We start from the raw sequence: 22,472 nt of genomic DNA on the forward strand, positions 1-22,472 counted from the left end.
CACACTTAAAAAAAGACGGCTCTTCAAGGTTCGTTAGTAAAGAAGAAGCTTCTATACAGAACTATGAACAATTAAAGTACCCTCTTTGCAAGACTGAAGCGTTCTTTGCAGAGTAAAATGGTTCTTCAGATTGATGGGGAATGTGCTGTAGGTGGTTCTATATAGAATCTTCCTGGACATTGTTACAACAGCAGAACCCTTTTGGGTGCTACAAACAACCCATACCAAAAATGTTCTATATAGAACTATCTACAGCATATTCTCCACCAACCTGAAGAACCATTTCACCACGCAAAGAACGCTTCAATCTTGCAAAGGGTTCTCTGAGCATTCGTGGTTCTTTCTTTACTAAAGAACCCTTGAGGAACCCTGTTTTCCAAGAGTGTACCACGTTAAGCTGTTTCACTTAAATGGGTTCAACATTAAAAACTTTGGAAGTTCAGAGCTTCACAGCCAGCCTTGTGCGACCTGCCTGAATCTGCATGATCCTCGCAGGTCTAGTGCAAAACGAAAGAAGCAATTTTCAGACAACGATCACGTCTTGACTGATCTGCTGTTTTTACGGTAAGATTACATGAAAATCTGACTTCTCCATTAAACAAACAGCTGTTTGGCAACAGCAGCGCAGTTCCTCCTTCCTTCACTGCAGCAGCATCGCTCCCGTTCTGAGGTCGGCACAGCGTAGCGTCCGAGCCTGAAGACAAAACTCCTCTGTGAAGCTCTTTCACATTCACACCTTACAGCAGCGGCGGTTTCCCGTTGACCTTCTCGTGCAGCAGCGTTAGTGCTCCGGTGGCAAACTCCCGCAGCACCTGCACCGTTTCGCGCTGCAGCTGCAGCGACTCGCGCACGAACTCCTGCTGCGTCTCAGCCAGCTGCTGCACCGACTCGGCCAGCAGCTCCAGCGAGCGGGACACGGTGGCCAGCAGAGCGTTGGTGGTGTGCTGCTCCTGCACACTCAGGCTGGCGTTCTGCGCCAACTGCTCGCGAGCGCTGTCTGACTCTGCTGCCATGGTGGACAGGCCTTGTTGACTGGGGGCGTGGTTAGTGGAGGAGGAGACGTGCGCTATGTTGGTGCCCGTGAGGGTCCCGTCGTCTTCTGCGTACGAGTTATTTACAGACGACAGCGAAGAAGAAGGCAAGACATCATGGTGATCATCGTCGGAGTCCATCAAGCGGGAGTCTGGATCTGAAACAGCAGGAAAGAACAGATATTTGTGAGAAAAGAGATATTTAACTACCTAAGATTTACTTAACGTAATAATGACAAAAAAATGCCTCGCTGCTCAAATCTGATCTCTACCTCAGATCTGATCTCTTTAACACGGTGGGTCACACTCATTTAGGTAAGTAACTCAAATCGGTCACTAATGTGAAGAAACCTGCGTCTGTAAACGACCCGCATCCTAATCAGTAAAGTCACGTGAGTGAAACGTGTGTCATTAACAGCAGACAAGCTTACGAGCAGAACGAGCCTTCGGTGTGAAGGTACTTACCTCTGAACAGCTCTGAGATGATCTGAGCGTTCTCATTAAAGTCACATGGCCACAAACTGGATACGTATGCGGTGTAGGGCTGCGTTCACATCAACAGGCTGAAGTGAGTCAATCTGATGTTTTCAGAGCAGTGTGCACACAAATCTGATCCTACATTACAAGCGTCACTGCTCAAATCCGATGTACTTTGTTGGTCTTACGAGGGAAATTGGTCATTTTGCTGACTAACTATGCCCGATCTGGAAGCAGCTCAGCGTGGCCAACAGAGCAGCGCCTCCTGGGGCAGTAGGGGGGGTTAAGTGCTTCGCCGAAAGGCACAACCAGGTGCACCCGGTGAGTCGAGGGATTTGAAACTGCAACCTTCCAGTTGATGGGAAACAACAGTACTAGTAACCCTTACCTGCAGCGTTTAGAGCGTCATGCTGCGCCTCAACGGCACCGGTTGCGCCCCCTACTGGAGGGGGCATCGTCCTCGTCTCGACCCCCAGACCGGGAGAACTGTGAACAGAGCTCATTCCCAAAAACCCGCCGTCGTCATCATCGTCTATGCCGCCTCCGTCCTGGTCGGTACTGCGGCTGCGAGAACGCGATGGTAGCGCCGCCTCCCACGGCTTCTTGTCCAGTTCCAGGATAGACTCTACGATACACTCCGTCGGGGACAGCTCGGCCTGGGCGAGCGCAGAGTGCGGGATGCTACCGGAGTGCAGCGCGGCTATTTTGCGTTTGGTGTCGCATTTTAGGTCCGACCACTTCTTGATGATCTCGCCGACCTCCCGGTCGCACTCGCCGATCTCATTCACACGTTCTGTGATCTCCGCCCACTTCCTCCTCTTCACTTCAGATGGGACCCCAGAGTTGAACTTGCCTAAATACACAAACAGAAACCACTTAAAATAATAAGGACGTCTCAAGCATCCATTACTGACCTCATCTGCACCTTAAACATTAAAACAAGCATCCAGAAGATTCTAATGACATGCATTTACATTCGGTAGGTCAATCTGCTTTCACTTGGTCAGACTGACCATCCGTTACTATCTGACCTTCAATACGCAAATCAGTTCAGTTCACCTTTTCGCCTCTTCTATGGGAAAGATGGTCGCTGCCCCCAAAAACTGAAAATTTGCATGGTCTGGTTAAACTACCGTTGTTAAATTCCAAATTTGACAGTCAACATTTACGCAAAGACGTCCGTTTTAAGTAACAAGACTCCTGCATGTGCTACCTCAGCTATGGACCGTGTGTGTTGTGACATGCAGACCAGTAAATAACGTCGCTTTGTATGATATGCATAGTAACTAGTGATGCACCAACATAGGAATTGTGAACCGACGCTGTAAATTGTGAACCGACGCTGAAAGCCGATATTTTTCACGTACGTATTTACTGATACACATAAACTGGAGTTACATGTACCTGGAGTAGCATTACAGAGAAATACTTCCTACTGTAGGCCTACAAAGGCAGCAAAACGAGTAAAATCGAGCTGTTTCTGCACAGTAACACAAGTATCACCTAAACTGCCTTCTTGAAAAATAAGGTTCTTCAGGGGGTTTTTAGTCCAAAAAATGGTTCTATATAGAACCATGAACACTTTACATGATTTAAGGGTTCTCTGCATCAATAAATGTTTCTTCTGGTTGATGGAGAATGTGCTGTGGATGGTTCTACATAGAACCTTTTTGAAAAGGGTTCCACTATTACTACATGCCAAAGAACCCTTCTTTTTTGGTACTATATAGAACCCCATTTGCTGAGAGTGTGCTCTTCAATATCGCAATAAATAAAGCAATGTCGCTTTAAAATACAGGCCAAATTCAAACATCAGTGCCATGAATTTTTTAAGCAAATATCTACAGACTGGGATGATTCAGACGTCCATCACTGATACCAACTTCACTGACACACCTAAAAGATGATGGGAGCAACGGGAGCAGTGGGAGCAAATCCCTTCATCTCCACTACTGGACAGTGTGCTTTAATCTTCTGTTACAGTCATGATTAATGGACCAATAGCAATGCCGAAAAATGACCCGGTAAAAATCAAATTTTATTCACTTACATTTAGAGTCAAGAGGGTTGTTTCCTAAAGATACCATCTGGGAGATATGAGACTTTGTTCCAACAGTGAACAGATCTCTCAGCTCTGTTACTCTAATAATAATACTAATAATAATAATAATATTAATGATGCTTTCGCTCTGATCACTAAGCACCGTCAGCTTGATCCCAGCCGAAACACTGGCACTGCAGAGATTCCAGGCTGTTTTTCTTGCTACTGTCCTTGTTGAAACGCCGTTCACGCCGCTGCAGTTTTCTGAATTCACCTCTCGACACTCAAACCGCTACAGACACTCACCTACGACAATGTGCCGGTTCTTCCGCACTTCATCCAGCAGAATGTGCACTTCGCTGAAGGTGAAGTTGGCTTTCCGTTTCTTGTAGCGGACCAGGTTTTCCTGGCTGAGATACAGAGAAGACGAAGACATTCTGACTCTGCCGGCACGCCGGATCTCCCACAGAGCGACCGTCAGACACCTGCGTGGAAGTAAAACGCACGATTAGCGCTGCAATACTGGCTAAATTCAATCACCCGTCTAATGCAGTGCATTCACTGAGCGCGTCTACATGCACCCGATAATCAGATCCTAATCGGATTTCTGCCGTTATCGGATTACCAACACGGTCATTTAAACAGCACACTCTGATTTCTTAGATCGGAGTACGGTCTAGAAAAGGTAATCGGATTTCTCAGTGCGTGGAAGCTCTTACTCGGATTTCTCAGTCTGCCTCTGGAAATAAGAAAGCTGCAAGATGCCAGTCTCTTCATCGGATTTCTTAATCGGATGGCGTTTACGTGGCCACTGGAATAATCAGATAACTGCAGGAATCCGATTAAGATCGGATTATCGAGCGCATGTAAACGCACTCAGTAACGTTTTCGGCCGCTCCTTTTTTCCCCTGCAGTTAAAGACGCATCAGATTAAGACGCGACTTCTATTCTGAACGTTGTGAATCCTGTTTTAATAAATATGATCATAGGAAATGTTTAATCCTGACTGAGGGGCCCTTGAGCAAGACACCCAACCCCCAACGGCTCCTGAGGCGCTGTGGATAGGGCTGCCCGCCCTCACGGCAGGTCTCTGTGTGTGTGTGCGTGTGTGTGTGTGTGTGTGTGTGTGTGTGTGTGTGTGTGTGATGTTTCACTCCACAGATGGGTTAAAATACTCTGAGGTGAAATTTTCCTGTTGCGTGACTAATAAGGGCCACTTAAAGACACAGAACCAAAAACAGCCTGTTCAGTTCGGAGAGGCTGTAAAACGCACACTTGAATGGTTCTTCAAGGGTTCTTCAAGGGTTCTTCACTAAAGGCAATGGGTCTGTACCGAACCATGTGTTCTGTACAGAATCATTTCTGGCTTAAATGGTGAAATGATTCTTCAGACTAACGGAGAACGTGTTCTACATGGTTCCCTATAGAACGTTTTTCACAAACCCTTTTTGGTGGTGCTGTACAGAACCATTTCCCAAAATATACAGCACATCCTCCATCAGTCTGAAGAACCATTTCAGCATGCAAAGAACCATTTAAGCACGGAAACAGTTCCACACAGATCTCCTGATTCTAAACAGAACCACTGCCTTTACTAAAGAACCCTTGAAGAGCCGCATTTCAACTGTGTGTTGTATGGTGTACAGAACCTTTTCAAAAAAGGGTTCTCCTATTGTTACAAGCTCAACATCATAACAATAGCAGAACCCTTTTTGATGGTGCTGTACAGAACCATTTACAACGCATTGTCCATCAATCTGAAGAACCAGTTCACCATGCAAAGACCCACTAAGCATGGAAATGGCTCTACATAGATCTCATGGCTCTAAATAGACCAAAGAACCTGTGAAGAACCACATTTTTAAGGGTGTGTTGTATGACTGTGTACAGAACCTTTTCAACATTCTCCATCAATCTGAAGAAACCGGCAAAACACAATTAAGGATGAAAATGGTTCTATACAGAATTCATGGTTCTGAACAGACCAAAGAACCCTTGAAGAACCACATTTTAGGGGTGTGTTGTATATGCTTGGTGAAATGGTTCTATACACAACCAAAGAGCCATTAAGCACGTAAATGGTTCTACAGGGAACTAATGGTTCTGAACAGACCAAGGAACCCTTGAAGAACCACATTTTAGGGGTGTGATGTATATGGTTGCGTATAGAACCATTTCACCAAGCAAAGAGCCATTAAGCACGTAAATGGTTCTACAGGGAACTAATGGTTCTGAACAGACCAAAGAACCCTTGAAGAACCACATTTTAGGGGTGTGGTGTATATGGTTGCGTATATAACCATTTCACCAAGCAAAGAGCCATTAAGCACGTAAATGGTTCTACCGATGTTCTGAACAGACCAAAGAACTGGAGCTGTTTTTTTTGCCTCACGGAACCACCCAAATGTTCTCAGTGGACCACAATGCAGGTTATGGGCCCTTTAAAACGCACCACCGCCTCAGTGGAGGAGCAGCAGTTCGCCGGCAGGGCCGGACGCGACTTTGAGGAGTTGGGAGCGGTGAGAAAAGGAAAAATCCCGCCGATTTCCGCCGAGCTTTACTTCAGATTCCTCCACCAAGCCCGCCGAGAAGAAGGGAAGCGTCTCCAAAACGCCACTTTCATTCATTGCCTGGACTGGGAGGTCAATCGGCCAGAAAACCGCAGCCTGAGCGGCGCAAACTGTCCTGAAATAACGAGACGCGAGCGCCGAGTCCCGATACGAACCTCCCAGCACTGCAGCCTCTCGGCGTGAGGCGCCATCGCGCCGAATACGGCCAGGTTAGCTAGAGTCACGCCAGCTACACACGACGGACCGAAAACCTCCACAAACACCAACCTCGGCGGAGAACAGCGGCTTTAAACCAGCCGCCCGATCCTGCTGGACGTTCAGTGAGAGAATAAAAACCACCAGGATTCGCCTACAAAGCGAAACGGCCCCGAACAAGCCCTGTGTTTTGGTCTTGGACGCGCTGTAATTGTAACAATAGCTATTCGCCCGCGTCTTATTCGAACTCTCCGGTCCACCTTAAATCGAATGGCAGCTGCATCCAGTCGCTGAGACGCCAGAGTGGAACGACCGCGCCATTTAAGGTGGAACGGAGAGTTCGAATTAGACGCTGGCGAATAGGAAGCCAACTTCTGCCTAGCTAACGCTACGAAACGCACCGTAGCTACGAACACACGTTCGCGTGCGCGCCAAATAAAAAAACAACGCACTTTAGAGCCACTTCACAAACTCCACGCGTACCTTGGTGCGCACACTGAGGGCCGCGGCGGAGGTTCACCTCTAAACGACGGATTTATGCGTAAGATTTGCGTCCAGAAAATCCAGAAAGTTCGTAGCGTCTCCACCTCCGCGGCCAAGCCTGCAGTTGCACGCTTTGGCCACATCGGCCCACGAACGGCGCTGTTGCGCACCTAACCTCACCACTTGCAGCGCTGCTTAGCTAAAGCTGCAGAGATCAGGAGCTCAGAGGGGCTAAACTAACCCACCGCGCTCGTTTCCTGAGTTTACTGGTCAACATGTATGCAGGAGTTCGTGCACGTGCGTTGTTCAATTGTTGCAATTCATAAAAATGTAGAAATAACAAAAACAAGCCGTGCACAAGGAACAAACAACCATACATGTCCGCATCATAGGCATTTATTTAGTTATTTTTTAAATATAGCCACGTGCACCAAACCAAACAAATAAATGAGGACAAGTTTTCGTTTTAATATACTTTATTTCATATAAAATATGACGCTGGGCACTTCTGTCTAATCCAGGCTCTCACGTTTGCTTTGGCACCCCCTACTGCCAACATGCGCTAATGACATCTGTGTCTTATGCTGTACACACATTATATATAAACCCCCATCTCTGGCCATAATGATTAACTCAGGGTTAATTAATGGGGGCCAGGAGGCGTTTGTCCTTATTCTCCATATAAATGACGCTAGATAATACAGGACATCAGTAACGTGTAATAAGAGTAACTAAAAAAATCAAACAAGCAGTGGAGCGTTAGAGTCGTGTTGGGGTCCATGCTGGGTCGTGGCAGTCGTGACAGAGTGAATGCGCTGAGTGGAGTTAAAAGGCTATCGGGGTGGATCCGGGTCAGTTCGGTAAAGTTGACGTCAGTTCCAGGCACAGCCGGACGCTCAGGAGTACATGGTCAGCTGCAGCCACTGCGGACGGACGCAGATACAGAGTGAGCGCCATTACATAAACTACCAAGAGCACATATTACAGACTACTGTTCAGATTTTTGGGTTTTTAATATTTTTCACCAGTGACTTGAACAGTGTAAATAAATATTGTAAATAAAGACACAAAAAGTACTTTTAGATGTTATTAATTTATAATAATAATAATAATAATGCGTGTATCTGCAATGAAACTGATTATTTGAATGGTACTGTATATTCTTTAACAAATTAAAACATAGGTAGTCAGGTTTGCCTCATCTGTTATATATATTATGAAATGCTCTGCTCTATTTTTAGGGTCTCCGTCAGTGAGTTTTTTTAAAAAATACATTTTTAGCACAAATTCTTATCGCAAAACAAATCATAAAATATCATAAAACAGTGTCTCGAACATCAGACGGCATATTTATGACCATTTTTATATAATATATTTCTGTGAAGGAGCTTTTAGAGGCATTAAACTCCTCAGACCCCTGGTTCCCATCACCACCACTGTAAAGACATCCAGACGTTTCTCTACAGTGAACCATTTCTGACTTTAAATCTCAACCACTCAATTACGCAGAACATGGAGAAAAATGAGTTTTTAGCTCGGAGTCATTCGTTTTCCAGTAACATTGCTGTGAAATTCTAAAAGTAGCTCTTCCCACCTCCTGGATGTTCACTTTGATGGAGCCGTTATTGTCCCTGTCCAGCGTCTTAAAGGCACCTGAGACAACAGAAAAAAACTATTATTATTAGAAACGTTTTACTAAAGAGGAAAATAAATGTGACCAGCAAATAAAAATCAAATCAAACTTTCTGAATAATAATACATATTAATAATACTGATGTGTAGACAATGATATGAGTCCTCCTAATAACAGAGTAATCATTTTAATACAGTATCAAAAAAAAGACTGACTCAATACGTTTTTGCTTAATTCTACATTCATTTAGCTTTAATGACATCATATCGTATTAGAGCTGCTCCTTCATGGTTTTCTACACGTTTTGACCGGTTTCAGTTCTGTATGAGCTCAAGGGGTGAGTGATCTAGTAACTGTAAGCACCAAACTGTTTTCCATATCCATCTACACACACACACACACACAAACACGGTGGACAGTAACTAAGTAAATTATAATTCGTTACTGTACTTAAGTAGTTTTTTCGTGTATCTGTACTTTTCTTAAGTTTTTCCATTCTGGGCGTCTTTTTCCTTTCACTCCACTACATTTCAGAGTCTAATATCCGACTTTTTCCTCCTACATTTTGAGAAATCTGTCATTCCTTTTGGTTTCTGTGTGTATAAAAACGTAACATGTCAAAACGAAAGAAGCGCAAAGCCAGAGCACCAATCAGGGCCCAGCGGTCACTTTGTTTAGAGCTGGTTTTGACCTGTTGGTCTTACCGACCCAGTGCAGCACGCGGTTCAACGTCAGCGCAGCAGCGTAAAACTTTGGGAGAGTCTGTTCAACATAAATGATGAACTAACCTAACTTTGTGTAAATAGAGCTCAATATAGAAATATGTCCACATATGCAGTCGAGACTGACGCGGCTTTTTTCTGAATTTCTACAAACACCATTTCATTTTATAGTAAATGAGTTTGGGCTGGTTGATGTTTATGAACAGACGCCTACAGATCAACATAGTAAAGGAGCTCATCTGTGATCCTGAGTTTAAAGCCAGTTTTTATTCAACTTAAACTTGGAACTAAGTTGTAAATAAATCTGAAACTGAAACTTTGCTTGTGTGTAAAAAGTGATTTCAGAGCCACTCGGTTCTCCCTGATGGAACCTGTTTACCTTCAGTGTTTTGTGCTTCTGATCATTTTAATAGACGTCAGCGTCGCTAATTAATGACGTTCTATTAAAAGACTGGTTTACCAAGAGAGACGCTGGAGGACTCTCACCTGAAATGAGTTCATGAAGCCAGTCTGGTTATAAAAATGATAACAGGACATCAGAGCCAGAATTACTCTTTTAGTACTTTTACTTTATACTTAAGTACATTTGAAGGGAAATACTTTAGTACTTTTACTCAGGTTGAGGTCTAAAGGGAGGAACTTCTACTTTTACTGGAGTAATATTTTACCTTGGGTCTCTACTTTAACTCAAGTACATGGTTTGTGTACTTCATCCACCTCTGACTGACACACACACACACACACACACACACGCACATTCAAAACTTACATTAAATAGCAACAATCACTTATCAGCAAACTGGCGCACTAAAATATTTACACTGAATATTTATTATAAATGTAAACCAAGGATAGAGTTTTACAATAAAGCAAGAGGGAAAAAAGGCATATTAAACATGTTACATCTAATCTCGACTGAATAAATCTAATATACATCGAGATCATATTAAGAGAGAAACTGTTCCAAAGTTTCCAAACTTTGTCCTTCAACATTTTACACACTTTAAAAATCACTGCCTGCTTTCACGCTTTTGGCCTGTAGTGGAGCCTCACTGTCGTCCAGCCAACACGACACGGCACAATGGGCAGCGAAACAGTGACCGTAACGGAGAAGCTGTACTCACGGCACATGGCGTCCAGGCGCACCAGGCAGCCGATATAATTATCAAAGTCCATGTTTCCGCTCTCGTCGCTGTATCTGCGGATGATCAGCTGGAAGAGCTGATCATTCAGTGGGAAACCTACACACACACACACACACACACACACACACACACACACACAATGTCTCTAATAAATAAGCTCATGAAGGCCTTTGGCCCTGTTTTATGTCTTTCATGTCTGTTTATCTCTTTCATGTACGCGATAACAATGATCACATCCTGGAGTCGAGAGTCTTAAAAGAATCATCCTCAATATTAACAACTATATTTATTTATTATTGTGCAAAATCAGAGACCACCTTTAATTCCCCGGTTAATTTGACCATTAAGTACAAATTTAGTTGTTTTTAGTAGTGAGGAAATCCATCCAACACAAAATTACACAGAAACCTCATCAACTAAATCTCACATGCTTCAGTATTTACTGTGTTGCTCTTCATCTTCATTACTGCTTCAGGCTTTTTCAGGAAACTCACTTTGTTTTTCCAAAAAATTCTGTGGGAATATATTTTACAACCAAAGTTCAGCTTATTTTAGTTATTCTTTATTATTCCCTGCTTCTCACAATCCAAGTAATCCCAAACACATTCGGTGATGGTGAGGTCTGGACTCTGGAGTGGTCAGTCCACTGAACACCAGCAGCTTCTTTTTAGTCTATTTCTTGGTTTTTAGTAACAAGATTCAGACGTTACCTGACAATTCTGTTACGTCAGCTAGAAGACGACCATCCTACCCACCCAGACGGAGAGAGAGAGGATAATTATTGTTTCTTGGGCGTAATCGCTTTTCACCCCTTACCCCTCCGTTTTGCACGTTGGCTAAATTTCAAACGAGAAGCTGGAGAATATCTGACTTCAGCTTCATATCACTGAAGAATTAGCGGTGGATGATGATAAATAAGTCATATCCCTCCTATTTGAAGGCGTATGATGCCCTAAATGTAACCAAAGCCCAGCAGTGAGGAGCTGAACTTTCCCCTCCTCTGCTGTCACTGCAGACCGGCAGGGTCGCCTACAGAGCAGCGCTAGGAGTTCCAAGGGGCAAGATGAGGGTCAAAAATAAGGGGTAGGGGTAAAAATAAGAAATGGGCCTTGGATTCTCAGCCAAAGATCGCTGTGGCGCCGCCAGAGATCAACTCACAATCATCCAATGACAGCGTCTTCGATGGTTGCTCTACTCAGACAAACTCAGAATCTCTCGACAAACAAGATGAAATACATCAGGTAAACCATCTGGCAGCCTCTCGTAAATCTCACGATACCTTTATTACACCAAAAAAGCACAGTCGCATAATTTCATCACAAGAACGATGTCACTCCTAATTTTGTTCTATGAAGAACGTAGGCCAAAATGTTCTAATACAAAGCCGTCCATCCGGACAGTATTTCTCACCCCTGGTCCTGGAAGCCCACTGCCCTGCACACACCCACTTTAACTCAACAATGGGCCGTTATTGAGCTGATTAGTTGGATCAGGTCTGTTGGGAGCAGATAAAACACTAGGCAGCGAACCTTGAACACCAGGGTTGAGAAACACTGCATTAGGACATGAAAAGACTGACTTTACGTAAAACGTACAGGTTTCCGACCTGCCTGGGGTGAAAGTTCTTTATAGAGTGAGCTTAACCCAACCAGTCTGAGAAAACAGCGGACAAGTGTGTGGTCACTGGAGTGACGTTTTACCTGCAGCTCTGAACGCATTCGGCAGTTCGTCTGCTCCAATCACCCCAGAATGATCTGTATCATAGTCCTTATAGTTAGCCTGTAAAACAGAGTTAGCCAGTCTCATTTACTGCAGCCAGTTCAGAGAAATCGGCAAATACACAGTCACAAAATAACCATAACAAATAAAACACGAACCACCACCAGTGTAAACTACAACTCAGGCCAGTAATACAAACAAACACACAAACAGCAGTCCATGTACACATTCGCATGCAAACAAAACTAATATTTCCACCAGCACCCTGTGCAGAAATCTTTTAACTGGATAACCTAATGAAAAATAACCACTGTAAACGATTAAACCACAGTAAATGATTAAGCCAGGTCGGCAAGGTTTTCATAAGGTAATTGAGAACACGGAGGTGGGAGTGGGATGTGATTGCATGCAAGTTGAGATTTAATCTCTCAAATTAAAATAAATAAAAACTAAATGTAGTGCAGGTGACAATCTTTTCTGTAGTACATGATCATCTTCAATTTGGCCAAGTAACTAATTATTCTTATAAGAAATACCAGAAAAGCAAACATCAAACAAACATTGCTGTCAGAGTTTGAGCTTGCTTAACATGATGCTTTCTTCCCTGAACCCATTTCATCTGAGACCATTTGAAACTGCCAGCTTCGCCTGATAAACGAGAGCCGAGACATGATTTTACTGTGAACCATGACGCTGTGGTATGAAAACGTAAATGTACATCATACCAGAGAGGCGGGTTCTTGTACAGGCATGATATCTGCCTGCAGCACCAGGCACATTCAAAGAGCTCAGCTCAAGAGCTGCGTTTCTAGAACACTTGTCTATCCTGGGTTAAATAAATGAAGTTAAACTAAATTTAAATCAATTCTTATGTAGGACATCACATCACATCACAACCACGTTAAAAAGTTCAGCTTTGTTCACATGTGTGAATTCTGCTGTCTTACTGTAGTTTGCACCAAAATCAATAAATGAACCACTTGAGGTCAACGTGGTGTTTACGGTCACAGGGACTGTTAAACTTAGCCATCCCCAGGCACAGTCACGCCCACCGACCTAAATATATGACCACACACATATTTAAACAGGACAGTGGAATGACCACACTCACCTGCCATTTCTTGATATTGTTCCACAGATGTTTGAACTCATGGAAGCCCAGTTTACCTGTACTGTCACTCTGCATACAGCGTTAAGGATCATCAGGAACATCAACATCAACAACATGCACTTCGGAACTGGGTCTTCAAAGTCATCCTTGTGTTTTAAACTCGGTGTAAATGGGAGATTGAAACTCCTTCTGTACTGTAGTAGATTTCTGAGTGAATCTCTGTATCAGGGAGAGTCTCTGAGTGTTTTCTCTCCGTGATTGCTGGGGGAGGGAGGGGAAGGTGAAACACATTATTGGTTAATATTATTTTGCCTTATCGTTGGTGCCCGGTGATATAATCAAAAGTCAGAAGACGTTTTAGAGGCGAGTTCACGGGAGAAGAATAAAAAAAAAAATAATTTATTTTATATGAATCTTAATCTGAGCAGACAAGTGAACTAATAGGATAAAAAAAAAAAATTCATTTTGTTTTCAGGTTGATTTCAATGCCACAGTTATGGATTTGTAAAGCTACCTTAAAATGTACCACCATGTACTGCCATGTTGCATGAACATTATAGGAATGGGCTTTTTTTTATTTTAAACTACAATTGGAATAAATTAAAATGTTATTAAAAAAATACAAAATAATTTATCCAAAATACCCATATATTATTAATATAGTTGACTATGCAACCAAATACCAAGTTCAGATATCCATACGTTTGAAAAACCACATCCAGCACTAACTCTGAACGAGGCATTTTAGAAGCTCAGTTTCTTTAAAACACTGTAAGTGTTTTAGTACTGATACAGTACAGTACAGTACTGATAAGCTGGAGGAGGATACATCCATAACAGCCACCATACTCCTGCAGGACTCAATGGTGAAGCCATCCGTCTTCAGGTCAGCATCTGCAGAGAAAGCGATACACAGATGAGCCCACAGTGTTGCTTACTGTGTGCTGTGAGCATCCCGACCCATCACAGCTCCAGATGAGCGTTTCAGAGCTCTGATGATTCAAGATGTTCGTATAACCCAACAAAACGGAATCGTTTTGCAAAGAAAATAATGCAGGCCAATACTCAACCACCTCACGGTTCACAGGCATTTTTACAGTCGTCCAGAGTGGTTTGATGTGAAACGGTCCATTATAGAGAAACGTACTGGGCCAGAATTGTCCTAAAGCATGTCTTTAAATCCAATCATGGCAGAGTGGCACATGCAAGTCGTTGAATGCAGGTAAAGAAAATGTTTTTTTATAGATTTAGAACTGTTTCACCATCTACAGCATTAAATATATAAAACTCAGAAGAGACGTGTAGGTTCACTGGTGGTTTTGGACAGTAAATAAAAAAGGCGATATTTGTGTTGTTGACATTGTGACCCCTGGTTCCCATCACCTCCACTGTAAATAAATCAGAGTTAGTGAGTTTCTCTACAATAAACCAGTTCAAAGCACTCAGTAGGAGTCTGTGTACAGACCAACAATCAAGTTACATAAAAAAAGCAGAAGAAGTGGGAGTTCTCCTTTAATATACTGCAAAGTGTAATGCAGTGCTGGTTTTCTAGTACTTACGTTTAGAGATGATTTTATTGAGGATGTTCATCAGCTCGTTGGGACTCACTTCCATGTCCTACAACAACAAAACATTTATTTATTATTTTTTATTTTTATTATTTATTATTATTATTATTAATATACACACAGCGATTCAAAAGGTCACAGTACAGGTTTTATTTTATTTTATCATCGACTTTTATCTCTGGGATCATCTCAAATATATATACATATAAAAACATGCATGTGTTTGAGGAACACTCACATCACCGGCGAGCTGCTGGAACACTTTCCGGAACTGCCTCTCCTCGGCAGACTCGTTGGCCTCAGCGTACGCATACGGCCTGCGAGGGGGAGGCTACAACACAAACACAGATCCATGAAATCACACACATACTGTTACAGTCAGCATACAGTAATATACTACACAGCAGAGCCGCTAGCACAAAATAATTAACAGCCACTGTAACAGGACGTGTCTATATACAAACGTCAGACATGGAGTTTCGCTCCCACTCTTTTTAAAGGGGACAACAGAAAAAACAGAAGTGGGAGATGGTGAAGAGTTTGTCTCATTACATGAAACAGTTATGAACACACCGCCTGGTGTCTGACACAAAATTACACAGATCTGGCCTAAACCTCTTATTAATCCACTCATTTTAATCCATTCACGGCGGAGTGGCACACGCAGGGCGTTGAAAAAAAAAAAAGACTTCAGATTTTCTAATATTTTACCATCATGAACTTTACATATAAAAGCTCAGACTGTAGTTTGTAGGTTCATGTAGGTTCACTGGTGGTTTCGATAGTAAATAAAATGGCTGTATTTGTGTTGTAGTCATGGCGACCCCTGGTTACTATCACCACCACTGTCAAGAGATCAGGGCATGCAAGTTTCTTTACAATACACCACTTCACACCAAACCACTCTGAATGACACCGTTTACATGGCAACAACAGAATGTTTTGAAAAGTTGGTGGAGTTCCCCTTTAATAAGACAGTTCAGGTAGCACATGCTCATTCATATTCATCACACACACACATATACACATTTTATATATATGTGTGTGTGTGTGTGTGTGTGTGTGTGTGTGTGTGTGTGTGTGTGTGGATATATATACATATATGTGCACATCACTACGCTAATATTAGAAGTCAATGTGATCAATACCATGAGCAGATCAAAGGACAGGACCTCAGGTGAATCACTACAGGGTGTGTGGGTGGGTGTGTGTGTGGGTGTGTGTGGGTGCGCAAACAGACATTGCTGGAGGCGCAGAGTGACCTTGAATGCGCTTCCAGCTAAACCTTCCCGGATCATGGAACACTTGTCTGATATGAAAGCGCAGCGAATGCTGGTGATGCTTCAGTTGACTGTAGGACCAGGTTACTTAAAAACAGTGTCCTCTGAAAACTCTGTATTTATACTCGTTTCATTTTAGCCCATTTTAACCAAGACGAATGCTAAAAGGTGTTTAGTTGATCAGTTTTAGTTACTTGGAATTAAATCAATGTCTCAGCCCGTCCGAGACGACAAGAACTAGAACAACGATGAAGCTTCAAAACTGACAGTTCCATGTACGATTGTACTATATACAATAACGATTATATAATAACAGGTCTAAGTGGTGCAATAATGAGTCTATGACGTAATAGTAATAATGTAATAATGCCATGACAATGGGTCTGTATTTCATTCTAGAACCACAGCGATGGTTCTAGAACCGCACACAACAAAACAGATTCCAAAGCATTAGAATGTACTGGACTGGTTTGTGATATAAACATAACAGATCTCTCACTCACAGGGTCCGAGGGGACAAACTGGCCAGGGTCGATGTTGCTGTGGAAACAAGACAAATTGACAATTTCAGGATCAGACACAAACTGATTAATATTCGAATCAGATGCATTTTAACTAAATTACACCATAAAATGTGAGCTGAGCTCTGTACAACTAACCAGTAAGAATTTTTTGTTTTCCCTCACGATGTCAAGCACAAACGCGCCCTCATGACTAAAAATGCAGAGTCTGAAACTAGAAGGACCCGTTTCTGGCAGCGAGGGGCCTCAATCTCGTTCAAACACACTGAATTTCTAAAGAGCTTTTGTTCAGCAGAGGCTAAAGGTGTGGGATTTTCTCTACTACTACAACCGCTCCTGCAGTCACTCACAGTAATCAGTGTTATTTTGTATGCAAAATGCTAGTTTCAGCAAGCTGGCAGAGCATCACGCAGAGCTTGGCTCCTGGTATGTACAAACTATTGCATAACACAGTGCAGGTCGAATCCACTTCAAGAACACATTCGAGCCCCATGTATCAAACACAAGCCTTCGTGCCGAGTCAGGCCCCCGGCACAATCCTATTCGGTTCGGCCCGCAAAATTACTCAAATTTTCTAGTAATTAGTCCATTTCACCATCAGCTGCACTACAGGTCCCAGCATACACTGCAACATAATGTGTGCTCCCACCCCTCCCCAACAACGATCTATAGGACAGCACCACAAAAAACAAACAAAAAAATTATAGAAAGTATCATGCTAATGCCCACTGGGGGCATTTAAAGAGGTTCAACAGCTTCCTGAGCCCAGTGAAAACCTCACATCTCCATTTTTCAGTTTTTCACATAATTTGAACACACCTGGTGTCCTTTACACTGTGTGTACATTTCATGAAGAACAGACCAAAAGAAACGTCCCAAAATGACTCGGAAAGACGTCTGGTTCCATTGACTTACATTAAAAGTGAAGTATGTTTTTCCCTTCTCCTGTAAAGTTACCGTTTTGGAGATACGAGGTTTCGTTCCGACAGCAGCGATATGAAAAACTGTTTTGTTCCTCAACATTATTTTTGAATCGTTTAAGTATTCAGTGCTTACGCTTTAAACACGGTCCAGTTGGGGTCATGGGGTCATGGCAAAATGTAAACTCTAAGTTTGACCCCCCTGCACTACGCAGACACTTACCTGACAACATCAATAACTCCTCCAATCAGCTTCTTAACCAGGAACATCTTCAGCACCGATGAGTCAGTTCAGTCTGCGAGGAAAAAAAAACAAAAAAACACGCTTGTGTGTTTCTACCACAAAAATCCATAAAAATTCCAGAGCAGTTGGCGAACTGGGGGCTGACGGGTTTTGAGCTGAATGAGCAGGACCTACATTAGTGACCAGTAATGTTACAGGACGTTAACAGGCATATCGGTGTCTGCTTTAAACATCTGCACTGGACAGATGTTTCAGAAAATCCCAATATCTTATTCATTTTACTGCATTTATAACAAACAAATGCTACACTTCTCTAATGTTATTCTAGATAATGTCTACAGTTCATTAACGTTTGTTTATCTGCATCACGAGACATGAAAAATACCAAACATCAGCGTCAGCAACACAATTCCCACCTTAGTGCATCCAGAACAGTTTCACTACAATAATCTAGTGAGATATTATTATTATTATTATTATTATTATTATTATTATTATTATCATCATCATCATCATCATCTATTTTACAGCACCTCTACAAAACAGAAGGTAAAGACAGAAAACTACAGCCTACAGTTGCCATAACAGCAAACCTAAATAAAGAACACACGTATAGCTTTTTTTTTATACTTAAAGATGGTTCTTCAAGGGTTCTGTAGCAAAGTAAATGGTTCGGCATAGAACCATGGACACTCAAAGAACCCCTGGCATGGTTAAGGGGTACTTTGCATCATGAAGGGATCTTCAGACCGATGGACAAATGTGCTGCAGACGGTTCTACACAGAATCTTTTTGAAAAAGGTTCTATATAGCACCCAAAAGTGTTCTTCTATTGTTACGATAGAACCCTTTCTGGGTTCTCTTTTGGACTCTTCTTCCAAAAAGGTTTCCTATAGAACCATCTGTAGCACGTTCATGCACGTTTTCCATCAATCTGAAGAAGCATTTCGCGCCAAAGGTGAAGACCAAACACAGACGAGTGCTTTGGTGCTCTTAAACGGAACCGGTTGACAGCAGCACTGGAAGAACCCCGAACACGGGACACTTAAACCTGGGCTTAAAACGCTCTTACTTTAACCGTTTCCAGCTCGGTTTAAAACACTGTTAACGTTTCCAGACGCGTCTCCTCTGTGACGCCACTTCATCATCCTAATTTCATTTCTACATTAATCATCATAACATCCGTTTCTGTTTCAAAGTCAGGGCCAGTCGGGCGTTAATGTTTTTCATTCCTGCTCTTTTTATTCACTCTTTTAAATCGACTCTGTATTTTCTCATCTTTAAACCACTTCGAATGACAGCCGTGCATGAAAGGTCCTATACAAATAAACTTGCCTCGCCTTTCATGATGGAAACAAACCGTTTACCACCCAAAAGCTTCTCTGAGTGTTCATGACTCTATACAGAACCATTTTCTTCGCTAAAGAACCCTCTTTTTCAAGAGCGTACTGTAAGGACATAAACTCTCTCTCTACACATAAAAGAGTAAAGTGGGCCTCTTTTCTTTAGTCCTTTAATAAGCCTCATTGTTCATCTGGTGTATCTTCTTGCCTGGAGCCTCAAGAAGCATTCAATTCAAATGAGGAACTAAACCAGGCAAAGTTATGAGAAACTCCCTGTAGGCAGTTTTCCTGGTTAACCCTCCATTGTTGCTATGCAGGGGATGAATCACTGCCACAGTGAATCAGCTCCGGAGGGATTCAATCTCTTTCAGAGCAGCTCTTCCTCCACAGCTCAGCTCAGCCCAGCCCTGGATATGGGTTTACAGGACACACCTAACTCTACTACACACTCACACTCCACACAGACTACACCCAGACTCCACACACACACACCCACCCACCGAATTCTTCCTCTCAGCACGGAAAAACTCACTGATCACTGGACAGTCACAACCCTACAACTCTGTCACTCTTCAGCTCAAATAAAGCAGCTTTCCTAACATTCATCCTCAATAGAAGAGCCTTTGCGTCACTCCCTGCTTCACCCAGCCTGGTTACCTGTAATCTAACCCAGCCTGGTTACCTGGCTCCTGGTTCTGTTTACTGTTAAACTAAAAACACACACAACTTATTTAGCCCAATGTTAGCTGAGCAAGGCGGCTTCCCAACACACCCCTCTAAAAGCAGCTCGAAAATTAAACAGTAGGTTAACGTTATAAACTCCAAAAAATCCAATGAACGATTATAAGCTATGTGGTCATTTATCAACCTGGCCACTCGTGAACGCTCATAAAATCCCCTAAAGCTGTGGTTTAGTCCGACTCGCTGAAATAGCAGAGTTAGCGGATTCGAATTCCCCGTTCCACCTTAAATGCTGCAGAAGTTACACGCTTCACGCTCAGGCGACAGATCGCAACCGCTGCACATTTAAGGTGGAACGGCGAAGCAACTTTACCCCACCGTTACCGAGCCTAACAGCTCGAACTACGGTCTTTTAGCTAGTCTGGACATCAAAACGTACGTTTTGCGTGTTTTTCAGCGAAAAACAAACAGACCGAAAGGCTTTAAAACGTCCGCCTTATCGGTACTCCGCGGCTAATTAGCTAGCCTAGCCTAGCTAGCCTGCGAAAGGCGCTTGTCGTCTGTGGTAAACAGAAACAAGGCTTCTGCGTCCTTATCAGAGACTTTTCCGCATAAAAAAGACGATTAGGCGTCTAGTTCGGGTTTCTTCTCGACATCACTGGATTAAATAACAGCTAGAAAACTCACCCGAGTAGCGCAGAGCAGCCTGCGGAGCTGTGGTTTTGCTGTGGAGCTACAGAGAAGTGACGCCCAGGGGTGTGGACCCGAGCTGGGCTTTTAAAGGAGAAAACTGGGCTCGGTGGGCCTGGAGTCGCCTTCAGATGAAGGAAGTTTCTCAGCACCGACTTTATCTTTACGTTAATGCAGTGTTTGGGTTCCTTAAGTATGGCAGAACCCCAAGAACTGCGCTGTTACTTATGTTATGAATGTAGTGCTGCTTCTAGATTCATTTCACAGTCCTGAACCTCAGTGTTCAAACTCTGTGCCTTCAAATACCAACTTTACTAAAGGAGTCTCAGCGCTACAAACTTCAGAGAGATGGTTCTTTAACCCTCTGTTCAACGCTGTTGCCTCAGGGCAACAGACCCATTTTCCAACAAACGTTACAACTTAACTACATATTTAAGGACAAAGGGTTAACAATAAAGGAACTAGTTTGAGTAAGTCAGCAGAAAGCATGGGCTTAGTCATACTACCTCTTAGTGGGTACATTTAAACCCATTAAACATTCAGTATCATTGTTTTGTTATTAGAATTGGCAGAAATATGTTTGTTGCCCAGAAGCAACAATTGTGCCACAGTGGAACGGATTTAGCCAGTCACAAGCCAGTCTCACCACTTCAGGGAACAGGGATCTACTGTATATCGTTCCTTCTTATCGTCGCACCCACGGGTGACATCCTGTATAAATAAAATAATGCGTGGCCACGACTTAAGGCGTGGGAATGAGATGGTTGAGTCGTGGCCGCGGCTTAGTAAAGCGTGGGAACGAGATCCTAACGCGTGGCCATGGCTTAGTAAGCCGCAATCTCGTTCCCATGCCTTACTAGGTCGTTCCCACACCTTACTAAGGCGTGACCATGCATTAGGATGTCGTTCCCACACGTTAATAAGGCGTGGCCACACATTATTTTTTTCTTTATACAGGATGTCACCAGCGGGGCTCCATATATTCAAGAAAAGTGAATTGAATATTTTTTTTTCATTGCTTTCATAATGTGTGCAGTAGAGGGTTAAGGGTTCTTCAGTAAAGACAGTGGAACCAGGAGTTTCATGCTTAAATGGTTCTTGGCGTGATGAAATAGTGCTTCAGAACGTTGCATACGGTTCTATATAGAAACACAGATACAGGGATTTTGTCCAACAGTGGCAACTTGGATAATGTATGTTTCACAACAATAAAGCAGCTTCATTATAAGAAACATGAAGTCTGGAAGAAAATCTAATGGAAAAACATCTAAAAAGCTTGTAAATTTTGTTATGTTTGGGTTGTTTTTGCTTCTAATGTAAGATACAGCAGAAAAACTGACTTCTCATTGGCTCACAAGCAAAACTGCCTTTAGAAACTCTGATGTTCTGCTACTGAAGCATCAGCTGTTAGGCTAATAGCTACATCCTTTATGCTTGTGTTTTAACCTGTAAAGTCACTACCAGTGAAGTTAATCCAGTGGGCTAAGAATGTAACATCAGCCGGGTGTTGTTTGCGCTGCTCGTGTTGGGTCCGTTTCGCGGGCACTGGTTTTTCCACAACGTCCACCTGCGTAACCTGTTAACGTCCAGATCTGATACCTTACATTTGATGTGGTCCACATGGTCTCAGAGCTCTGAGCACAAATCTGAGGAAACTTCTCAAATCCATTAAAAGATGAGGATAAACATGTGAGTTTTCATCACTTAAAGTAGCCTCAAATTCAGTTTTTTGGGTAAACAGCTACTGATTTTTAATAAAACAGTAAAACTACAGACTTGATTTTTATTATAAGTATAATCAAACAAATTCAACTATAAATATGTGTCTAACTATACAAAGTTTCATCAATTCAGAACATCTGAGGCTTTTTTCTCATACTAAACTAAGCTGTTAAGAGTAGGTTTAGATGTTTTAGAGCTACTAAGCTCAGAGTTAACTACAAAAAAATAAAGTTATTTATTTTATGTATAAGTTAATTACTTCATTTAAAAGTTTAGCTCACTAATTCAATAAAGTAAAACATAGCGCAATTTAACTGTAACTAATCCACACCATCATTAAGTTTGGAATCAGTGATTTTAGTCATTATAAAAAGGC

At 42.6% G+C, this 22,472-nt stretch overlaps 2 protein-coding genes across 6 annotated transcripts; both read right to left on the reverse strand.

The window, feature by feature from the left end:
• Positions 1-534: 534 nt before the first annotated feature.
• zgc:153990 (uncharacterized protein LOC768125 homolog) lies at positions 535-7,178 on the reverse strand. Of its 5 annotated transcripts, none has more exons than XM_017724975.2 (4): positions 6,798-7,178; positions 3,856-4,034; positions 1,897-2,361; positions 535-1,189 (listed from the first exon to the last, which is right to left on the reverse strand). In XM_017724975.2, the coding sequence occupies exons 1-4, from the start codon at positions 6,938-6,940 to the stop codon at positions 738-740; spliced, it is 1,239 nt and encodes a 412-aa protein (XP_017580464.1). In that variant the 5' UTR covers positions 6,941-7,178; the 3' UTR covers positions 535-737. The 5 variants fall into 5 exon arrangements, with proteins under 5 accessions (XP_017580464.1, XP_037389474.1, XP_017580467.1 ...); XM_037533577.1 differs by having other exon boundaries at positions 6,835-6,861; XM_017724978.2 differs by lacking the exon at positions 6,798-7,178 and adding an exon at positions 6,387-6,791.
• A 77-nt stretch (positions 7,179-7,255) lies between these two features.
• On the reverse strand, positions 7,256-20,529 carry capns1a (calpain, small subunit 1 a). The gene is made up of 11 exons (XM_017724980.2): positions 20,372-20,529; positions 17,640-17,712; positions 16,479-16,515; positions 14,934-15,026; positions 14,687-14,744; positions 13,957-14,021; positions 13,128-13,196; positions 11,998-12,076; positions 10,277-10,393; positions 8,392-8,450; positions 7,256-7,720 (listed from the first exon to the last, which is right to left on the reverse strand). The coding sequence occupies exons 2-11, from the start codon at positions 17,684-17,686 to the stop codon at positions 7,694-7,696; spliced, it is 651 nt and encodes a 216-aa protein (XP_017580469.1). The 5' UTR covers positions 17,687-17,712; positions 20,372-20,529; the 3' UTR covers positions 7,256-7,693.
• Between the last annotated feature and the right edge of the window lie 1,943 nt (positions 20,530-22,472).

The sequence above is a fragment of the Pygocentrus nattereri genome, chromosome 23 (genome assembly GCF_015220715.1).
Source record: "Pygocentrus nattereri isolate fPygNat1 chromosome 23, fPygNat1.pri, whole genome shotgun sequence".
Taxonomy (NCBI): Eukaryota; Metazoa; Chordata; class Actinopteri; order Characiformes; family Serrasalmidae; genus Pygocentrus; species Pygocentrus nattereri.

What these genes read in the sequence shown, in the direction of transcription:
- capns1a (XM_017724980.2), bottom strand. Translation starts at nt 17,686, where the DNA reads ATGTTCCTGGTTAAGAAGCTGATTGGAGGAGTTATTGATGTTGTCAG. An exon ending in GAATGCGTTCAGAGCTGCAG is followed by an intron (nt 10,394 to 11,997) that starts GTAAAACGTCAC and finishes GTGTGTGTGTAG; the next exon opens with GTTTCCCACTGAATGATCAG. An exon ending in TCAAAGTGAACATCCAGGAG is followed by an intron (nt 7,721 to 8,391) that starts GTGGGAAGAGCT and finishes GTCCGTCCGCAG; the next exon opens with TGGCTGCAGCTGACCATGTA.
- zgc:153990 (XM_017724975.2), bottom strand. Translation starts at nt 6,940, where the DNA reads ATGTGGCCAAAGCGTGCAACTGCAGGCTTGGCCGCGGAGGTGGAGACG. An exon ending in CCCTCAGTGTGCGCACCAAG is followed by an intron (nt 4,035 to 6,797) that starts GTACGCGTGGAG and finishes ACTTCCACGCAG; the next exon opens with GTGTCTGACGGTCGCTCTGT. An exon ending in TGACGCTCTAAACGCTGCAG is followed by an intron (nt 1,190 to 1,896) that starts GTAAGGGTTACT and finishes CTGCTGTTTCAG; the next exon opens with ATCCAGACTCCCGCTTGATG.